At 35.8% G+C, this 17,575-nt stretch overlaps 1 protein-coding gene across 4 annotated transcripts in view; it reads left to right on the top strand.

Annotated features, from left to right (window-relative positions):
* CDK14 (cyclin dependent kinase 14) overlaps positions 1–17,575 on the top strand; it is a gene marked incomplete at both ends in the record, with an annotated part of 470,170 nt that overhangs the window by 421,139 nt on the left and 31,456 nt on the right. For all 4 annotated transcript variants that reach the window (XM_084229436.1, XM_084229437.1, XM_084229438.1 and 1 more), the window contains one exon: positions 4,950–4,998. In XM_084229436.1, the coding sequence (XP_084085562.1) occupies positions 4,950–4,998 (49 nt within the window). The remainder of the gene's footprint in view (positions 1–4,949; positions 4,999–17,575) is intronic.

Here is a 17,575-nt window from a genome sequence, read left to right on the forward strand (position 1 = left end):
AGCAGTGAATATTTATAATCAGACCTCATTTCTGCTTGTGCACACTAGCACTGCAGAATGGCTGCTTTCTGTACTGTGCCTAGGTTATTCAATATTTTGACAACTGCCTCTGCTTGCATGATGACTCTGATACTCCATGAGAACTTTAAATACCTTCTGCAATATCACAAAGACACATGCATTTTCAGCATAATATTTGAGTTGCATATGAAGCCCACATCTTTGAAACCTAGAGTCATCCTAACTCTTACCTTTCTGCCATATCCGATTACCAATTTATCAATACATATTACTGGTTCTAAGTTAAAATATAGTGTCAGAGGGATTCCCCCTTCTCACTGCATCCCCTTGGTTACCAAGCCCAAAGTTATGTTATCTCTCCCTTGAACAGTCATAACCTTTTATTGGTCTTCCTGCTTCCACACTTGCCCCAGTGTGTATTCTCCAAACAGAAGTCAGAGTAATCCTTAAGGAAAAAAATCACCAGGGGCCTCCCTGGTGGTGGAGGAGTTAAAGAGAGCACTGGCAACTGTCACCCGGCCACTGCACCAGGAGTTTGATCCCCAGCCAGGGAGAAACCCATGTGGTACGGCAGTCCTCTCCTGCCTCACCCGCTGCTCCCTTCTGCAGTGTATTTTGGTGGATCTGCCAGTTCTGCTCCCCACTCTCTCTGGTGGGTCCTCTCATCCCCCCCACCTTTGGCTTACATCGCGGTTCTTGTATGCATAAATATATCTTTAAAAAAAATCTAGATCATATTTTAAATGTCACAAAGGCTCTCTGTGAGCTGTCCTTTTGCCCTGCCAGTCTCAGTCTCACCCACCACTGCTGTCTCCTGGATGCCCTATGCCAGCCCCCTGCCCTCCAGGCTCACTCCTGCCTACACATCTCCTACTGGAATTCAGGTTTCCTGCAGGCAGGAGTGTTTTCTGTTTGATTGCCACCTATATCTTCAGCCCCAAGAAATATACCTGGCACATAGTAGTAGAAGCTCAATAAGTAGTTGAATGAATGAACTATCCTACAGTATACCCAGTCACTCCTTTTGAGTAAACTCTATGTCTAGAGATAAGAAGCTGTCTGTTTTTAAGATTCTTTTTGTTCTTTTTATAGAATGATATTCTTATGCCTCAAACATACTGTAACAAAAGCAATATAAAACATTCTGAATCTCTCCTTTAGAAGTTTACAATGAAAAGCAAGCAACATGGACAGAAACACACCAACCAATATTAAGCAAAATTAAGCCTATTACTTAAGTCTTAAGCAAAATTAAGCCTATTACTTAAGTGATTATTAAAAAGAAATTATTAAATTATTAAAAAGAAATTAGATCAAAAATTATAAAAATAAATGAGATCAACATGAAAAAGGAACTATTTAATTTTATTGAGGACGTACACATCAATCTGGTCTAAATGGAAAGACAGGCCATATTGTTAAGCCCGAAAATTTGGATCATCCTTTTCAAATAAAAATATATTTGAATGAAATTCCAACCAGATTCCCAATGGGAACGCTGTTTATTTCGTTGGTTGACTTTTGTTTGCCCTTCACTCACCACCAAGTCTGATGTCCTGTCATGCCTGTCACTCTGCATCATAGCTCCTTGCTTTATTTTGCTAAAACTCTCTTTTCTCCCCAGTTTTATTGAAATATAGTTGATATATAACATTTTGTAAATTTAGTGGGTTCAATGTAGTGATTTTAAATAGGTATGCATGACAAAATAATTACACAATCAGGTTAGTTAACATATTCATTGTAGCATATTGTTACAAGTGTGTGTGTGTGTGTGTGTGTGTGTGTGTTGAGAACTTTTAAAATATAACTCTCTTGGCATCTTTCAGATATTCAGTACAGTGTTGTAGACTATAGTTTTAATGCTTTACATTATATCCCCAGAATGTACTCATCTTACAACTGGAAGTATTTACCCTTTTACTACCCATTTCCACACTCCATCCCATCCCCTGGCCCTGGGAATCACCAAGCTGTTCTCTGTTGATTTTCATTTTTCATTTCACATGTAAGGTCACTTATTTTACTTAGAATAATGCACTCCAGGAGGTGCATCCATGTTGTGACAACACAGATGGATTTCTTTTGTGGGGTGGGAGCTGAATAAAATTCTGGGGTGTGTGTGTGTGATATTTTCTTTATCCATTCATTCATCAGTGGACATTTAGGTTGTTTCTATGTCTTGGTTACTCTAATTAATGCTACAGTGAACATAAGAGTGCTAAGGTCTTGAGATCATGATTTTGTTTCCTTCAGATACACAGATACATACCCAAAAGTGCAATTACTGGGACATATGATACTTCCATTTTTGTTTTCTGAGACCCCCTCCACAGTCACTATACAGTTTCATGTTCTCACCAACAGTGTACCAAAGATTCCCTTTTCTTCACACTCTTGCCAACACTTATCTTCTGTCCTTTTGATAATAGCCATTCTAGTATTATGAGGTGATATCTCATTGTGTTTTTGATTTGCATTTCCCTAATAATTAGTGGTGTTTTCATTTACTTATTGCCCATTTGGCTATCAAACAGCTTTTCTCCCTATTTTCTTCTATAGTTTCAGTCTGCCACTTAAGCCTTTAATCCTTTTTGAATGAGTTTTTGTGAGTGGTGTAAGCTAAGAGTCCAGTTTCATTCTTTTGATGGTAAATGTACAGTTTTCCCAGCACAATTTATTGAAAAGATGGTCTATTCTCCACTGAGTTTTTGTGACTCCTTTATCAAATACAAATTAACCCTATATACAGGAGCTTATTTCTGGGCCCCCAATTCTGTTCCACTAAACTGTTTTTGTTCAAGTACCGCACCCTTTTGATTACTATAGCTCTGTAACATAATTTGAAATCAGGAAGTGTATTTTCTCCAGCTTTGTTCTTCTTTATCAAGATTGCTTTGATTGTTCAGAGACTTCTATGGTTTCATATAAATTTTAGTGTTTTTTTCTATTTCTGATTTTCAAAACTGCCATTGGAATCTTGATAGTGATTGCACTAAAACTATAGATGACTTTGGGTAGTATCTACTTTTTACCAATATTAATTCTTCCAATCATTCTACATGCATGGACTATCTTTCCATTTATTTCTATCTTTTTCAATTTCTTTCATCAATATCATATCATTTTCAATATACAGATCTTTCACCTACTTGGTTAAACTTATTCCTAATCATTTTATTGTTTTTGCTGTGAATGTAAATAGAGTTATTTCTTTTTCAGATAATTTATAGTTGGTATAAAAAATGCAACTGATTTTGTATATTGGTCTGGTATCCTACAACTTTATTATTTCTAAGAGGTGTTTGTTGTTGTTGTTGTTGTTGGTTTTTGGTAGAGTTATGGAGTCTTTAGAATTTTTTATTTATAAAATCGCATTACTTTCAAACAGAGACTATTTTATTTCTTCCTTTCCAATTCAGGTGCCCTTTCTTTCACTCCTTCCTTCTGTTCTTCTTTCCTCCTTTTTTGTCTTGATTGTTCTGAATAGACTTCCACTACTCTGTTGAATAGGAAAACTTTTAGTGGACACCTTTGTCTTATTCCTCATCTAAGAGAGATAGTTTGCAACTTTTCACCATTGAGTATGACATGATCTGTGGGTTTGTCATATATAGCCTTTAATGTGTTGTTATTCATTCCCTCTATACCAATTTGTTGAGAATTTTTATCATGAAAGAATATTGAATTTTGTCATATTTTTTCTGCATTTATTAAGAGATTCATGTAACTTTCACCTTTCATTCTCTTAATATGATGTATCATATTTATTGATTTGAATATGTTGAAACATCCTTGCATTCGTGGGATGCATAATATAAAATAGACTTTATTTTTTCATTGTGGTGGGAAAATGAGAACTAATCTGTCAGCATTTGTTAAATTTAAATGTGCATACCATTTGTCAAATTCTGTAACAACAAACTTAACAGAAATGAAAGTGTCAGGATATAGAAACAAATGTACAAGGATATTTATTGCAGTGTTGCTTTTACGTGAAAGGGAACTAAAAACTACCTAAAATTTCATCAGAAGGAGAATGATCAAATAACGCAAGGTACTTCTGTCCTGTGGAATATCATACAATTTTAAAGCAATTGGTATATCCACTTTCTTGTTTGTATTAATATATATTAATACAATGAACGGCTAAAAATTTTCAGAGAATGTTTATTGTACAATCCATTTAAAAATTAAGGCTGTATATGTGTGTGTGTGTATATTTGTATATATGGATATACTTGTATTTATTAACACAAGAAATATGTGAAGAGATAAACCATTATAAACCTATATTATCAGGAGTAAAAGATGGGGAGTAGAAGAGATTATCAATATCTATCTATGCTCCTCTATTGTCTAATTTGGTAAACCAAACACATGATTTGTTAACTTTAAAAATTCAATACGGATGGTTCAATGATAAATGTAAATATATATTATGGGACTTTGGTAGTTTGACTTTTAGCATATGTATATAGCAAATAGATTGAGAAAGGAAAGCCGGTATTACTGTATCAGGTCAAAAGTGTTTTCATAGAGAAAACAACCTGTCTGTTGCACTTGACTGTGATATTAATGTGTCAGTATTCTTCTATAAATATGGTTAGAGTATGAAGGTATGGAATTTGCATTTCTTTTTTTAACTCAATTAAAACTTAGTTATTCTAAGAAATAATTACTAGGAAACCAGATTATGTAATAAATCACCCTAAAAAAAGAGAAAACAATGTTTCATTGTTTAAAATGTGAAGATCCTCTGTTACACTCTTTATTATAACTATTCCATCCAGAGGTTAAGACCTACTTTAGCTAATATAGCTGTGGCTAATATGGCTAAATGTCTTTTTAAAACTTGAGTTTTCTGTAACATACTTGCAATATATGATTTGAAACAAAGATTGTTTATTTTTTCTTTTTTATTTCAGAACGCTTTACCCTGTACAGCTCTAAAAATCTTAGACAAGCATGGAATAAGTAAGTCTTTTTACAAATTATAGTTTTTTTTTCTCTCTCTCTCTCTCTCTCTCTCTCTCTCTCTCTGTCCCCACCCCATCGGTCTTTAAAATGCTCCTGAAAAATTTCATTTGTTCATCTTGTTCTCCATTCACCCAATCATTTAACCATTAAACAGTTATTAAGCCCTGACTATGTGCCAGCCTCTGTGCTCACATGAGTTTGAGTTCCTAGAGCAATGTGACACTCTTCAGAGTTGTAAACCCCAAATTTCATTGTGATCCATCCTTTTCTAACGAGATTCCAAGAAATATTTTATTGCCAGCAAAACAGCATCTATTAAATACAAATTATTTGCTTTCTAATTTCAATAATGTTGATGATAATCTTTCAGCTAGATGAAACTGATCTTTCAGATTTTTTTTTCAATTTACCTATTTTTCCCCTAAATCTTATTGGGAGGCTAAGTACATGTATCACTTGAAGTGCAATTTCTATTCTCTCATCTGACTGTTGAAATTGTTTCATTTGTTGATTTCAAAATTTAATGAAATCTCAAGATCTAGGTTTCTCAGTTAATTCAGAGCTGTTTTATTACAAGCCAGCCTGTTAGGAAATCACTGAAAGTTGGAAAGCAGAGTAATTAATTCATCCCTTTTTGTGATGAATATTACATTTCAAGCATTATGCATCAGGAAAAGGTAACTGGAACTGCTTTAACTGAATAAACTAACATTTATCATAGCAAAATTTTATTTGTGGGAAAATAAGTACTATTACCTCACTTTTTGCTGTTTTCATGTTTAATTTTTATATCCTATCAGTGATGAAAATTAAAGAATATGAAAAAATCTTTTTGTAATAAAAATGATTTTAGTCAATGCTATCAGTAGATATAGTGGATAGGTGTTATTGTGAGAAACTCATGGAATGAATATATTAAATTCTGGAGTAGCTTATTTGAAACATTTGGTAATTAATTTTTTATAATATATACATTTTTTCATTAATGATGTATCATTATTTTACATTGTTGTTTGTTTTTTCACAATATAGGATTTCTCCCTTCAGGTGTGGTCACCATAGTTTTCCCACCACCAAAGCACCCAGAGACCCATACCACGGCAGTTAATTGTGATTAAATTCAAACTTCCAAGAATACATTTTCATTTTCATCTAACAGAAGGCTTTGCATTTGCTTTTTGAAGAGTCACTTCTTAACATCCAGTCTCCCATAGAGACATGCCCCCTGATCAAAGCCTTCTATGCATATTCCTCATCCTTTTTCCCTGACACCAATCTTTTACACCTTCCTATTAGTGTGTCTAACATATTAATTCAGTGCTTTTTTTGTAATTTTTTTATTGTTTTATATCTTTTTTTTATTTTCATATTCCCCATACAATTGCAACCCCCTGATTTTGACCCCAATCCCTCCTTCCCCCCCCCCCAAAGTGTGTCTCTGGTTCATAGTTGTTTGTTTTGATTTTTTTCTTTCTTATAGTTATTCTTTTTCCTGGTCCCTTATTTAGGTTTTCTAGATTCCTGTTATGAGTGAGACCATCAGTATTTTTCTTTTTCTTTCTGGCTTATTTCACTGAGCATGATCCCTTCCAGCTCCATCCATGTTGCTGCAAATTGCATATGTTTATCTTTTTTGAATGCTGAGTAATATTCCATTATAGATATGTACCACATCTTCTTGACCCAGTCATCTATTTTTGGGCATTTGGGCTGTTTCCAAAGCTTAGCTATTGTAAATTGTGCTGCTATAAACATAGGGGTGCAGGTGCTCTTTGGAATTAATGTTTCTGTGTCCTTTGGGTAAATACCTAGGAGTGGAATTGCTGGATCATTTGGAAGCTCTATCTTTAGTAGGCTGAGGAATCGCAACACAGCTTTCCAGAGTGGTTGGACCAGTTTGCACTCCTACCAGCAGTGCAGGAGAGTTCCTTTCTCTCCAAATCCTTGCCAACATTTGTTGTTGCTAGTTTTTTTAATATGTGCCATTCTCATTGGTGTGAGATGGTATCTCATTGTAGTTTTGATTTGCATTTCCCTGATTGCAAGTGATGTTGAACATTTTTTCATATGCCTGGTGGCCATTTGCATTTCCTCTTTGGAGAAGTTTCTTTTTAGTTCTTCTCTCCATTTTTTGAATGAATTATTTTCTTTGTTTTTGTTGAGTCTCATCAGCTCTTTGTAGATTTTTGTGATCAGTCCTTTATCATTAGTGTTGTGTGCAAAAATTTTCTCCCAGTCGATGGGATTTCTCTTTGTTTTGGTTATTGTCTCTTATGCTGTGCAGAGGCTTTTTAATTTGATGTAGTCCCAGCTGTTTATCGTTGCCTTCACTATCACTGCTTTGGGTGATGCATCTGTAAAGATGTCTTTGAGGTGCATGTCAGGTCATGTTTTGCCTATATTTCCTTCTATATATTTTATGGTTTCAGGTCTTATGTCTAGTTCTTTAATCCATTTTGAGTTGGTTTTTGTGCATGGTGTGAGGTAGTAGTCAAGCTTCATTCTTTTGCATGTAGCGACCCAGTTTTCCCAGCACCATTTATTGAACAAACTTTCTTTGCTCCAGTGCATATTCTTGCTCCTTTGTCAAAGATTAGTTGACCATAGATCTGTGGGTTTATTTCTGGGTTTTCTATTCAGTTCCATTGGTCCATGTGTCTGTTCTGGTTCCAGTACCATGCAGTTTTGATTAACATGGCTTTGTAGTATCGTTTGAAATCTGGGAGAGTGATGCCTCCATTCCCTTCTCTTTTTTTTTTTTTCAGGAGCGTTTTGGCTATTCAGGGTTTTTGGTGGCTCCATATGAATTTCATCAATATTTTTTTCTATTTATTTGAAGAATGACATTGAAATTTTAATTGGAATAGCATTGAATCTATAAATTGCTTTTGGTAGGATGGCCATTTTGATAATGTTAATTCTTCCGATCCATGAGCAGGGGATGTCTTTCCATTTCTTTGTGTCTACTTCTATTTCTTTTAACAGTGTTTTATAGTTTTCATTGTATAGGTCCTTTACTTCTTTTGTTAGGTTTATTCCCAAGTATTTGATTTTTTGTTTGTTTCTATAATAAAAGGAATGGTTTTCTTGATTTCTTCTTCAGATTTATTGTTTCTGTATAGGAATGCTACTGATTTTTGTGTGTTGATTTTGTATCCTGCCACTTTAGTAAACTGATTGATTACTTGAATTAGTTTTTCTGTGGAGTTTTTGGGGTTCTATGTGTATATTATCATATCATTTGCAAATAGTGATAGTTTGACTTCTTCCTTGCCTATTTGGATTCCTTGTATGTCTTTCTCTTGTTTTAATGCTCTGTCTAGGACTTCCAGTATTATGTTGAAAAGCAGTGGTGAGAGTGGACATCCTTCTCTTGTTCCAGATCTTAATGGAAATGCTTTCAGCTTTTCACCATTGAGAATGATATTGGCTGTGGGCTTGTCATAGATGGCCTTTATGATGTTGAGCTATGTTCCTTGTATCCCGAGAATTTCAAGAGTCTTTATCATAAATGGGTGTTGTACTTTGTTGAATGCTTTGTCAGCATCTGTGGATATTATCATATGGTTTTTATATTTCTTTTTGTTGATGTGTTGGATTACATTGATTGATTTTCGGATGTTGAACCATCCTTGTATCCCTGGAATAAATCCTACTTGATCATGGTGAATTATCTTATGGATGCATTGTTGGATTCTGTTGGCAAGGATTTTGTTGAGGATTTTTGCATCAGTGTTCATTAGGGAGATTGGCCTGTAATTTTCTTTTTTTGTGCTGTCTTTGTTGTTTTTTGGTATTAGTGTAATGTTGGCTTCGTAGAATGTATTTGGTAGTATTCCTTCTTTTTCCATTTTTTGAAAGAGTTTGTGTAGGATAGACACTAATTCACTGCTGAGCATTTGGTAGAATTCATTTATGAAGCCGTCTGTGCCTGGGCTTTTGTTTTTGGGGAGTGCTTTGATTACTGCTTCAATTTCACTGCTTGTAATTGGTCTGTTTAGTTGTATTTCTTCTTTGTCCAGCTTTCGATGATTATATTGTTCTAGGAATTTCTCCATCTCTTCTAGGTTGTTAAATTTGTTTGCGTATAAGTGTTCATAGTAATCTCTTATTATTCTTTTGATTTCTACTGAGTCTGTTGTGATTTCTCCTCTTTCATTTATAATCCTATTTATACATGTTTTCTCCCATTTTTTTCTTTGTGAGCCTTGCTAGAGGTTTTCTATTTTGTTTGTTTTTTCAAAGAACCGACTTTTGGTTTTGTTGATCTTTTGGATTGTTTTTTTAATTTCTAATTCATTTATTTCTGCCTTGATTTTTATTATTTCCTTTCTTCTACTGGCTTTAGGGGTTTTTTTGTTGTTGTTGTTGTTGTTCTTTTTCTAGTTCTTTGAGATGTAAGGTTAGGTTGTTTCTTTGAGTTCTTTTTTGTTTGTTGATGTGAGCCTGTATTGCTATATATTTTCCTCTTATCACTGCTTTTGCTGTATCCCATACATTCTGGAAAGTGGTGTCTTCTTTGTCATTCAACTCAAAGTATTTTTTTTTAATAGAGGCATGTTTTATTTATTTGTTTGTTTGTTTGTTTATACATGCACTGGGTACAGTCAGAAGCGCGGGAGGGTGAGAGCCAGAGCGGGGAGCAGAGCAGGCAGAAGGACCGAAGTACATTGCTGAGGGGAGCAGTGGGCGGCAGGAGAGGTCTGCGCGCCATGTGGGACCCTCCTCCGGTGGCCCAGGAGCAGCCAGGGATCAAACTGGCGCCGCAGAGGCTGCGGGCAGCTTCGCAACCCAGCGCTCAACCACTGTGCCACGGGGGAGACCCAACTCAAAGTATTTTTTAATTTCTTCTTTTATCTCCTCATTAGTCCAGTGGTCTTCCAGTAGTGTGGATTTCAATCTCCATGAAGTGGGAAGGTTCCTTGTTTTCTTTTCATGATTTATTTCTAGCTGATGCCTTTATGTTCAGAGAAAGTAGTTGGAATGATTTTGATTTTCATGTATCTGTTGATGTTTGTCTTGTAGCCCAGTATGTGATCAATTCTGGAGTATGATCCATGCGCACTTGAGAAAAATGTGTACTCAGATTTTTGGGGTGCAGTGTCCTATAAATGTCTGTTAAGTCTATGAGTTCTATGTCTTTATTTAGGGCTCTAGTGTCTTTGTTTATTTTTTGTCTCGTTGATCTGTCCGTTGGTGAGAGTGGGATGTTGAAGTCTCCGTTATATATGTATTTTCTTTAATATCTGTTTTCAGAGCTGATAATAACTGTCTACTGTATTTTGGTGCCCCTTCATTTGGTGAGTATATGTTGATGAGTGTTATATCTTCCTGATGTATTGTACCCTTGATCATAATGTAGTATCCATCTATGTCTCTTTTTACTTTTTTTAATTTGAAGTCTATTTCATCTGATATAAGTATGGCTGTTCCTGTCTTCTTTTTTGGCCCATTTGCTTGTAGGATTGTTTTCTACCCTTTTACTTTCAGTCTGTGTTTATCTTTTGTGGTTAAATGTGTTTCCTGGAGACAGCAGAAGGTTGGATTTTGTTTTTTAATCCAGTCTGCTACTCTGAGTCTTTTTACTGATGAGTTTAATCCATTTACATTTAGAGTTAATATTGATATGTTGGTGTCTGTGTTTGCCCTTTTGTTTGTCTTTTTTGTGATTTATTCCTTGCTTTATTCTGTTCTTCTTGTTCATTCCTCTGTTGGTTTTGGCTTTAGGACATCTTGTAGAATTTTTTGGAGTGGGGGTTTAGTTGTAATGAATTTCTGGAGTTTCTGTTTGTCTGTGAACATCCATATTTTTTCTTCATAGAGGAAGGAGAGCTTGTAGGGTAAAATATTCTTGGTTGACATTTGCTGTCTTGAAGTTTGCTGAATATGTTACTCCATTCTCTTCTTGCCCATAATGTTTCTTCAGAGAAGTCAAAAGTTAGCCTGATTGGTTTTCCCTTATAAGTTATCTGTTTCTTCCCCCTTGCCAGTTTCATTATTTTTTCCTTGTCTTGGACTCTTGCAAGCTTTACTATCAGGTATCTTGCCGTAGTTTTCATTTCATTATGATAATTGGGAGTTCTTCTTGCTTCCTGTGTGTCTATATTCATCTCCTTTATCAAGCTTGGGAAGTTTTCTTCAATTATCTTCTTGAATAATTTCTCAATTCCTTTGTCTTTCTCCTCACCTTCTGGAATGCCTATAACTCTTACATTTCCTCTCTTCATGGAGTCTGATAATTGTCTGCAAGTCTCCTCATACTGCTTCATTTGCACTTCTCTCTCCTTTTCTCTTTTGGCTCTTTTTATTTCTGTATCTTCTAGAGTGCTGATCCCTTCTTCCATTTCATTGATCCTGTTTTCATTGCTTTTGCTTTTCCCAGAGTTCTTTATCTCTTCTAGTAATCTTTTTATCTCCTGTGTTTCATTTCTTTCCTTTCTTAAGGTCTCAATTTCATTCTTCTGTTCAGTGATTATCTGTCTCAACTCATGTTTTTCTTTTCGTTTTCTTTCTGCTTTTTAATCAGGATGATTATTAATTCTCTATCTGATAGACCAGGAAGTTCTTCCATGTCATCGTTGAGCTCTGGTGACTGTGTTTCTTTTTGTGGTGTGTCCTCCTGCTGGCTTGCTCGGTTATTTATATTTTTTCTTCTCCCTGTTGTTTGCTTTCTAATTAGTTCTATGCGTTGGGATGTTGTGCCACTGGTGTTGGCAGGCATCTCTTTGGAGTGCTCCTTTAGGGGTGTTGGAAACTGTTCACCAGACTGAGATCAGCACTGGTATGGCCTTGGGCTATTTGTAGGTCTCCTGGGAGTCTTTATTTTTCTCCAATGGCCCCAGAGCCGTTCGCTCACCTCCGCTGTGAATCCTGCATGGTTCTCCACAGTTCCAGTTCACAGGGTGCAGTGGCTGAAATAGTTCCTTTCCACTCACAGTCCCGCTTCATGTGTAGTTTGTTCTTGTTTGTTGTTTTAGTTTTTTTTTTTTTTTTCCCCCTTCTTTCTGTTGGTCGGAGAGTGCCGACTTTGTGGGTGGGGGAGGGTAGCAGGGTTCTGAGCTTTCCTTCCTTCTAATCCTCTTTTATGGCAACTTTCTTCCTCAGGCAGTTTTCCAGAGTCACCCGTTTATCTTCTGTGTCCCAGTTCTCTCAGGGACCTGCCGGTTTTCCTCCCTATTAACGTTTTTTTTTTTTTATGGGAGGTCTTACAGCGTTTCCTTGCTGCCATGTTGATGACATCTCCTCACCTGGCACTCTTAAGTGCTTTTTATACAGCAGCTATAATGGCATACAGCTCCTATCTCAGTTAAATGGTCAACACATTCCCCTCTCGTTATTGCTCAAAAATTTTTGTCTAAATAGCTTATCATTTATGAAATAATTCTTGATAAAACAATTAAATCTCCAATTCTATATTTGAAGTAACAGGAAAATTGGGCAAATCTACACATAGTAGCATTTGTGGTAATTTATATTCCAATTCAGGCAACTCTCCATTTTTTTCCTACAGAGAGTCAGCGCTAGGGAAATCAGTGGCAATGTTATCCATTTAAATAGTCTAGAAAAGATGAGAGTGGGGATGGTCTGTAGGTGATGCTAAGTGATATTTCTTCCACTGTCCTCTTGTGAATGTGGCCCAGTCCATTTAGACTGGCACATGCCACCATGCATTCTGGTGACTTGTGTCCAGCACCCCATGTCAGGCAATCTGATGCCTTCTTGTTCAGCCATTCCGTAGTGATTAATGGTTGCCTCTCAGAAAAGACACTTTTGTCTGTTTACATTTTTCTATTCCAGGAGAAGCTAGGTTATTTCCTGTCTTTCAAAAAGAAAAAGAAAATTAAATTAATATTCAGGCTTTGCTTTGCTGTACTTTGTTCTGACCAGCTAAGACCTGATGCTTTCCTTTCTCTGAGAGATATCATTCATGTCACAACAGAAATAATTAATTCACCTAACAGAAGTAGTTAATGTCATTGACAAAAGTCAGTGTGTGATCCTCTGGTATTGTTGTTCTAAAAAGTTTTAAAAATGTGTGTATTGCACTCATCCTCCAAAAATTTCTCAGATAATGTTAAATGTCAGAAAATATACTTTTATTTTTAATGACAATGCAAATTCTTCAGAATGTGATTTTTTTTTTTTTTTTTTGCATAGAACTGGGGTATAGGCCAGAAGTTGGGGGGAAGGCGAGAGGATTCACCAGAGGCAGACTGGGGAAATTTGAAAGTAGCTGAAGCAGAACAGGCAGATTTACTGAAATACTGTACTAAGGGAAGCAGCAAGATAGAAGTCTGCTGTGTCATGTGGGTTAGCTCCCTCTCCAGGATGGAACTCAGGGTGTGGCAGTGATAGCATAGCACTGAGACTTAACCCCTTACAAGACCAGGGAGGCCCTAAGAATGAGATTTTTCACAAAATAAAAACACAGTTTCTCTTTAAGATCAACCACTTAAGAGATATTATTTCCATTTTCCATGAACATAAGATTTGTAATTTTTCTACAAAAACAAGGTTGAAATGTTGAAGGAAGTATTACATTTTCATATGTAGTCTTTTTACTCAGATGGGAGAATTACAGGTGTCTTTTAGTCTCTACAATCATGTAAGCTTTTTTAAAAAAATTAGATTCAATTAAATCATTTAACAAACTAAGTTGTACCCTTCGATTACTTTTAAAATATTTTAGGAAAAATATTAAAGATGAACTTCAGGTAAGATTTAAAAACCATAAATATGACTTGTTTAGAAACATGCTATTTTCAAGTCTCTATAAGTCTTATTTTTGTTGCCTTAGGATTTATTTTAGAAAATACTAAGTAATATCATCAAATATTTTTAAAAGATATTACTTTCTGGTATCCCAGAAAATGTTAAGAATTGCATCCTTATAGCCAAGCTATGGCTTCTAGCTTAATTTGAACCTAATACAATTTACAGAGAACAGAATTTAGAGACATTTATTGTATTATTGATTCTTCCTCCAGATGGTCTTGTGACCTTGCAATCATCATCGACATTTTAGCATCTCTCACTTCAGAATGAGGTCTAGATTCAGAAAGGCTGCATCTAAAGATGATTAAGAAAATGCTGGCTTACTCCATCAATGCTGATTTTCTTGTCCAGAGCAGAATTATAAAACTGAAGTAATTTCTCTTATACAGAAATAATTGATTCAAAATAAGTGAACTATTTTACAAGAACTAATTTGAATTCAATGTAGCTGAGTTAATATAAGATGGTCAGGTTAATATAAAAAGTAAGTCACTGTTAAAAATTAAATAATATATTTTAAAATAGGTATAACCCAGCTTTTATATCTAGTGGACATACTAACTTGCAAGGAATAAGAATTTTGTTGAAAAATGAATCCTTAATTCTCTTTTGAATGGCTCTCACAAGTGACCTAGTTTATTTTGGGTCTAGGTCTGCTCTGGGTAACACCCATGCAATTCCCTACTGACTTCATTTTATACCAGTAACTGTGGGCATAATTTTATCCTTTGAAGGAATTTTTAGTATTCTGGAAAAACAAAGCAGGGATGGGAAAAAATTTCAAAAGATCCAGCAGATACTCTAAACTCAAAGGGCAATATAAAGAAGATATCTTAATTGTAGGGTTCAGTTATTAATATATATTAATCTATTAATAAAGAAAAGAAAGTTTTTTTTATTCCTTCATACAAGAAGTGTTGATTTGTGTGGTCTCTTCCTACATAAAGAGGATTTTGGATTAAAAGGAGACAAATCTGAATTTTATAAATACATGACTTTTCTTACAGCCTTCAAAACATTCTGTTTTATTTCACTGGATTTATGAAGACTCTCACTATTTTTCTTCCAAATATCCCTATTTATAGTTGTCTGACATTGGCATGTCTGTGTAATGAACAGAGAATTTCATCCACTAAAAAGACCTTTTATTATTTTGGCTGGAGAAGAAGCCTTAGTATATGCTCTCCAGCGAAGTGAAGGGTAAGATTCCAGGAACATAGTTGCTTGTTTTGGAACATCTTACCAGCTGAACAATTTGGGAGATTTGAAAGTAGCTGAAGGAGAACTAAGAATAACCCACTAAGATCACAGGAGACCTATTTGGAAAACACCACTCATGGCTGATAAAGAATAGCACATCCACAAACTGGATAGGTATAGGCCAGCCTCGTCCTGCTTGCTCTACCTGTCTTCTAGTTCTGCTTATAATCCTTGTTAGTTAAATCCAACTGGATTTCTCCTAAGAATTGATAAAAAATGATACTTTAACATGTGTATTAGAGATATTGTTATGAAGCTACCTTAATGGAAATGCAAAAATAAAGATGCAAACATTTATCTTATATTTGAATGGTCAAATTGAGTGATAAACCATAATTTAAAAGATTTGAAAATGTTTGATAACTTGGTGTTCTTTAATTTTTCTTGAATATTTTATCTTACTCAGTGTTTAACTTCCAAAATGTATTTTAAGGATATTTTGCTAGAGATTTGTGTTACATATGCATAAAGTATAGTATATTTAAAATAATTCTTTAAAGAAATAACAAATTTCACTCTGTGTTTATGTTGGTGGTTCTCTCTTCTTGTTATATCTGCTTGTGTTTCATTAAGATTTAAATCAGTGTCTTCTCAAGAAACCTAAATTTCCTGTTTTCTAGTCAGTCTTATTCATCTAAATTGATCTAAAAGTCTCAAATAATTATTGATTGCAAAGCTAGAGATTTCTATTTCTTTGCCGGTTGTTCAGAAATGTGAGCAAAAAGCAAAAACTGTTATTAACACTGGGAGGCGCAGTTGAGTTGAGCCAGATCTTTAAATTGTCTTTCTCCACTTTCACATTGTTTTCATTGTTGATCGTTTTTGTTATCATTCTATTTGCTTCAAAGTAACTGTTTTGATTTCTTTAATGCCTGGTGATTTCTGCTCACAGTATTTTCAAAGAAATTAGTCTTTCCATTGTCAGTGCACTTTTTCAGGGATGGATTGGTAAGGGTGACATGCTCCACAGCAGACACTAAAGCAGACATTTTGGAATTCCAGTCTGGCAACTTAGAGGGTGAGCTGGAGCTGCCATTGTTGACGCCCAGCTCTGAATTTGAGTCCAGCATTGGGAGGCGATCTGGGATGAAGTTCTTTGCCACATTCTGTGCCCATGAAAATACAGTTTTCAGCACATGGACAATCAGATCCAAGCAGGTCTCATGGTCTGACCTTGCACACCACATGTGGTATTGTTGGAGGTCCCAGAGGCTCACCTGCCTGCTTGAAAGTTGCAGTGCAGAACAGTTTCTGGGGAACATTGATTTTCAGAAGGTAAATCATTAGTTACTGAAAGCATTAAAGTAGTGTCATTGTTATACCCATTAAACCCCTCTCCAGATAACAGCATTTCTAAAAAATGGATTCTTGAAAGGAAAAAGAGGAAGTCCTATAAAGGGTGAAGCTTTCCAAGCTCTGGTAGGAGTACTAAGGAATCTCAGAGAAGATAGAATCATGTTCTGGTCGATGATAAAGGTTAGGAGCAGGTGCCAGGAGGCCAAAGAGAAAGCTGTCCAAGAGAAAGTTGGCAGATTTGCCAAAGGCCAGGCCCTGAGTCTAACAGCAACAGCATGCATGTGATAATGTCTGAGGCATACCCAGTCGACATGCACTACCTCACGTGCTCTCATTGCTCCAGAGTCATAGCTGTGATGGAGACCATACCAGTAATCAACATTTGTACAGTTTTTGCAACGCAGAATTTGCTTTTCTGTATGTTGTCAAATCCTCATATTCTCACAGCAATCTTGAGATGTAGTCAGGCCAGTTATTACCATTTCCATTTTATACCTTGAAAAAGAAAACCCTCAGTGATATCAAATGATCAATATCATTGAAAATTACAGGTTGGAACATATGCTCCAAAGTGAATATTGTGAGAGAAATATTATCACTTTGGCACACTGCTATTTAAGTGGGTTTATCATCTAATTTTATTTTGCTTTCACTGGAACTTTGGGAAGGAGATTTCTTCTAGGAATTGGCATCATTCATTCCCAGTGTAGGTTTTAGGCAGCAGAGAGCTGGGATGGCTTACAAACCTGACTTCCTCTCTCTGGGTAAAATAATGTTTGTGGTAGGTTGACCACCCACATCACCAGCTCAGGCCTCTCCTGTGCCAACAGGATAAAGGCTGATGTGTGACCACATAAGCGCTAGGGATACCCGGCCCCCAACCACCCACTCCGGACCTGCTCTCAAGATTTGTTCTCCTATTCCATACAGCTCTCACTGCCCTCAGGAGATTATTCTCTACCGTTAGTGCCTTTGGCAGATTTCTTGTCCGTGTCTTTCTTTCAATAGGGAAGAATTTGCTGTTATTAATAACCCCCGGTGATGGCCAAGGGCAGGCCCCATGCTGTTTGTTATCTCTTGGGTACAAGTTTTTTGTTCCCCTTCTGATAGACAGAAAATATCCATCTTTTCTCGTACTAATTGGCATTAGGTGCCAGGCTGGGGAGTTGGCAACAGCATTGTTTTTCATCCTTTCAGATTATGTGTTGGATTCCTCATCCAGAACTGCACACTTATGGTGCAG

This window comes from Talpa europaea, assembly GCF_964194135.1.
Source record: "Talpa europaea genome assembly, chromosome: 3".
NCBI lineage: Eukaryota > Metazoa > Chordata > Mammalia > Eulipotyphla > Talpidae > Talpa > Talpa europaea.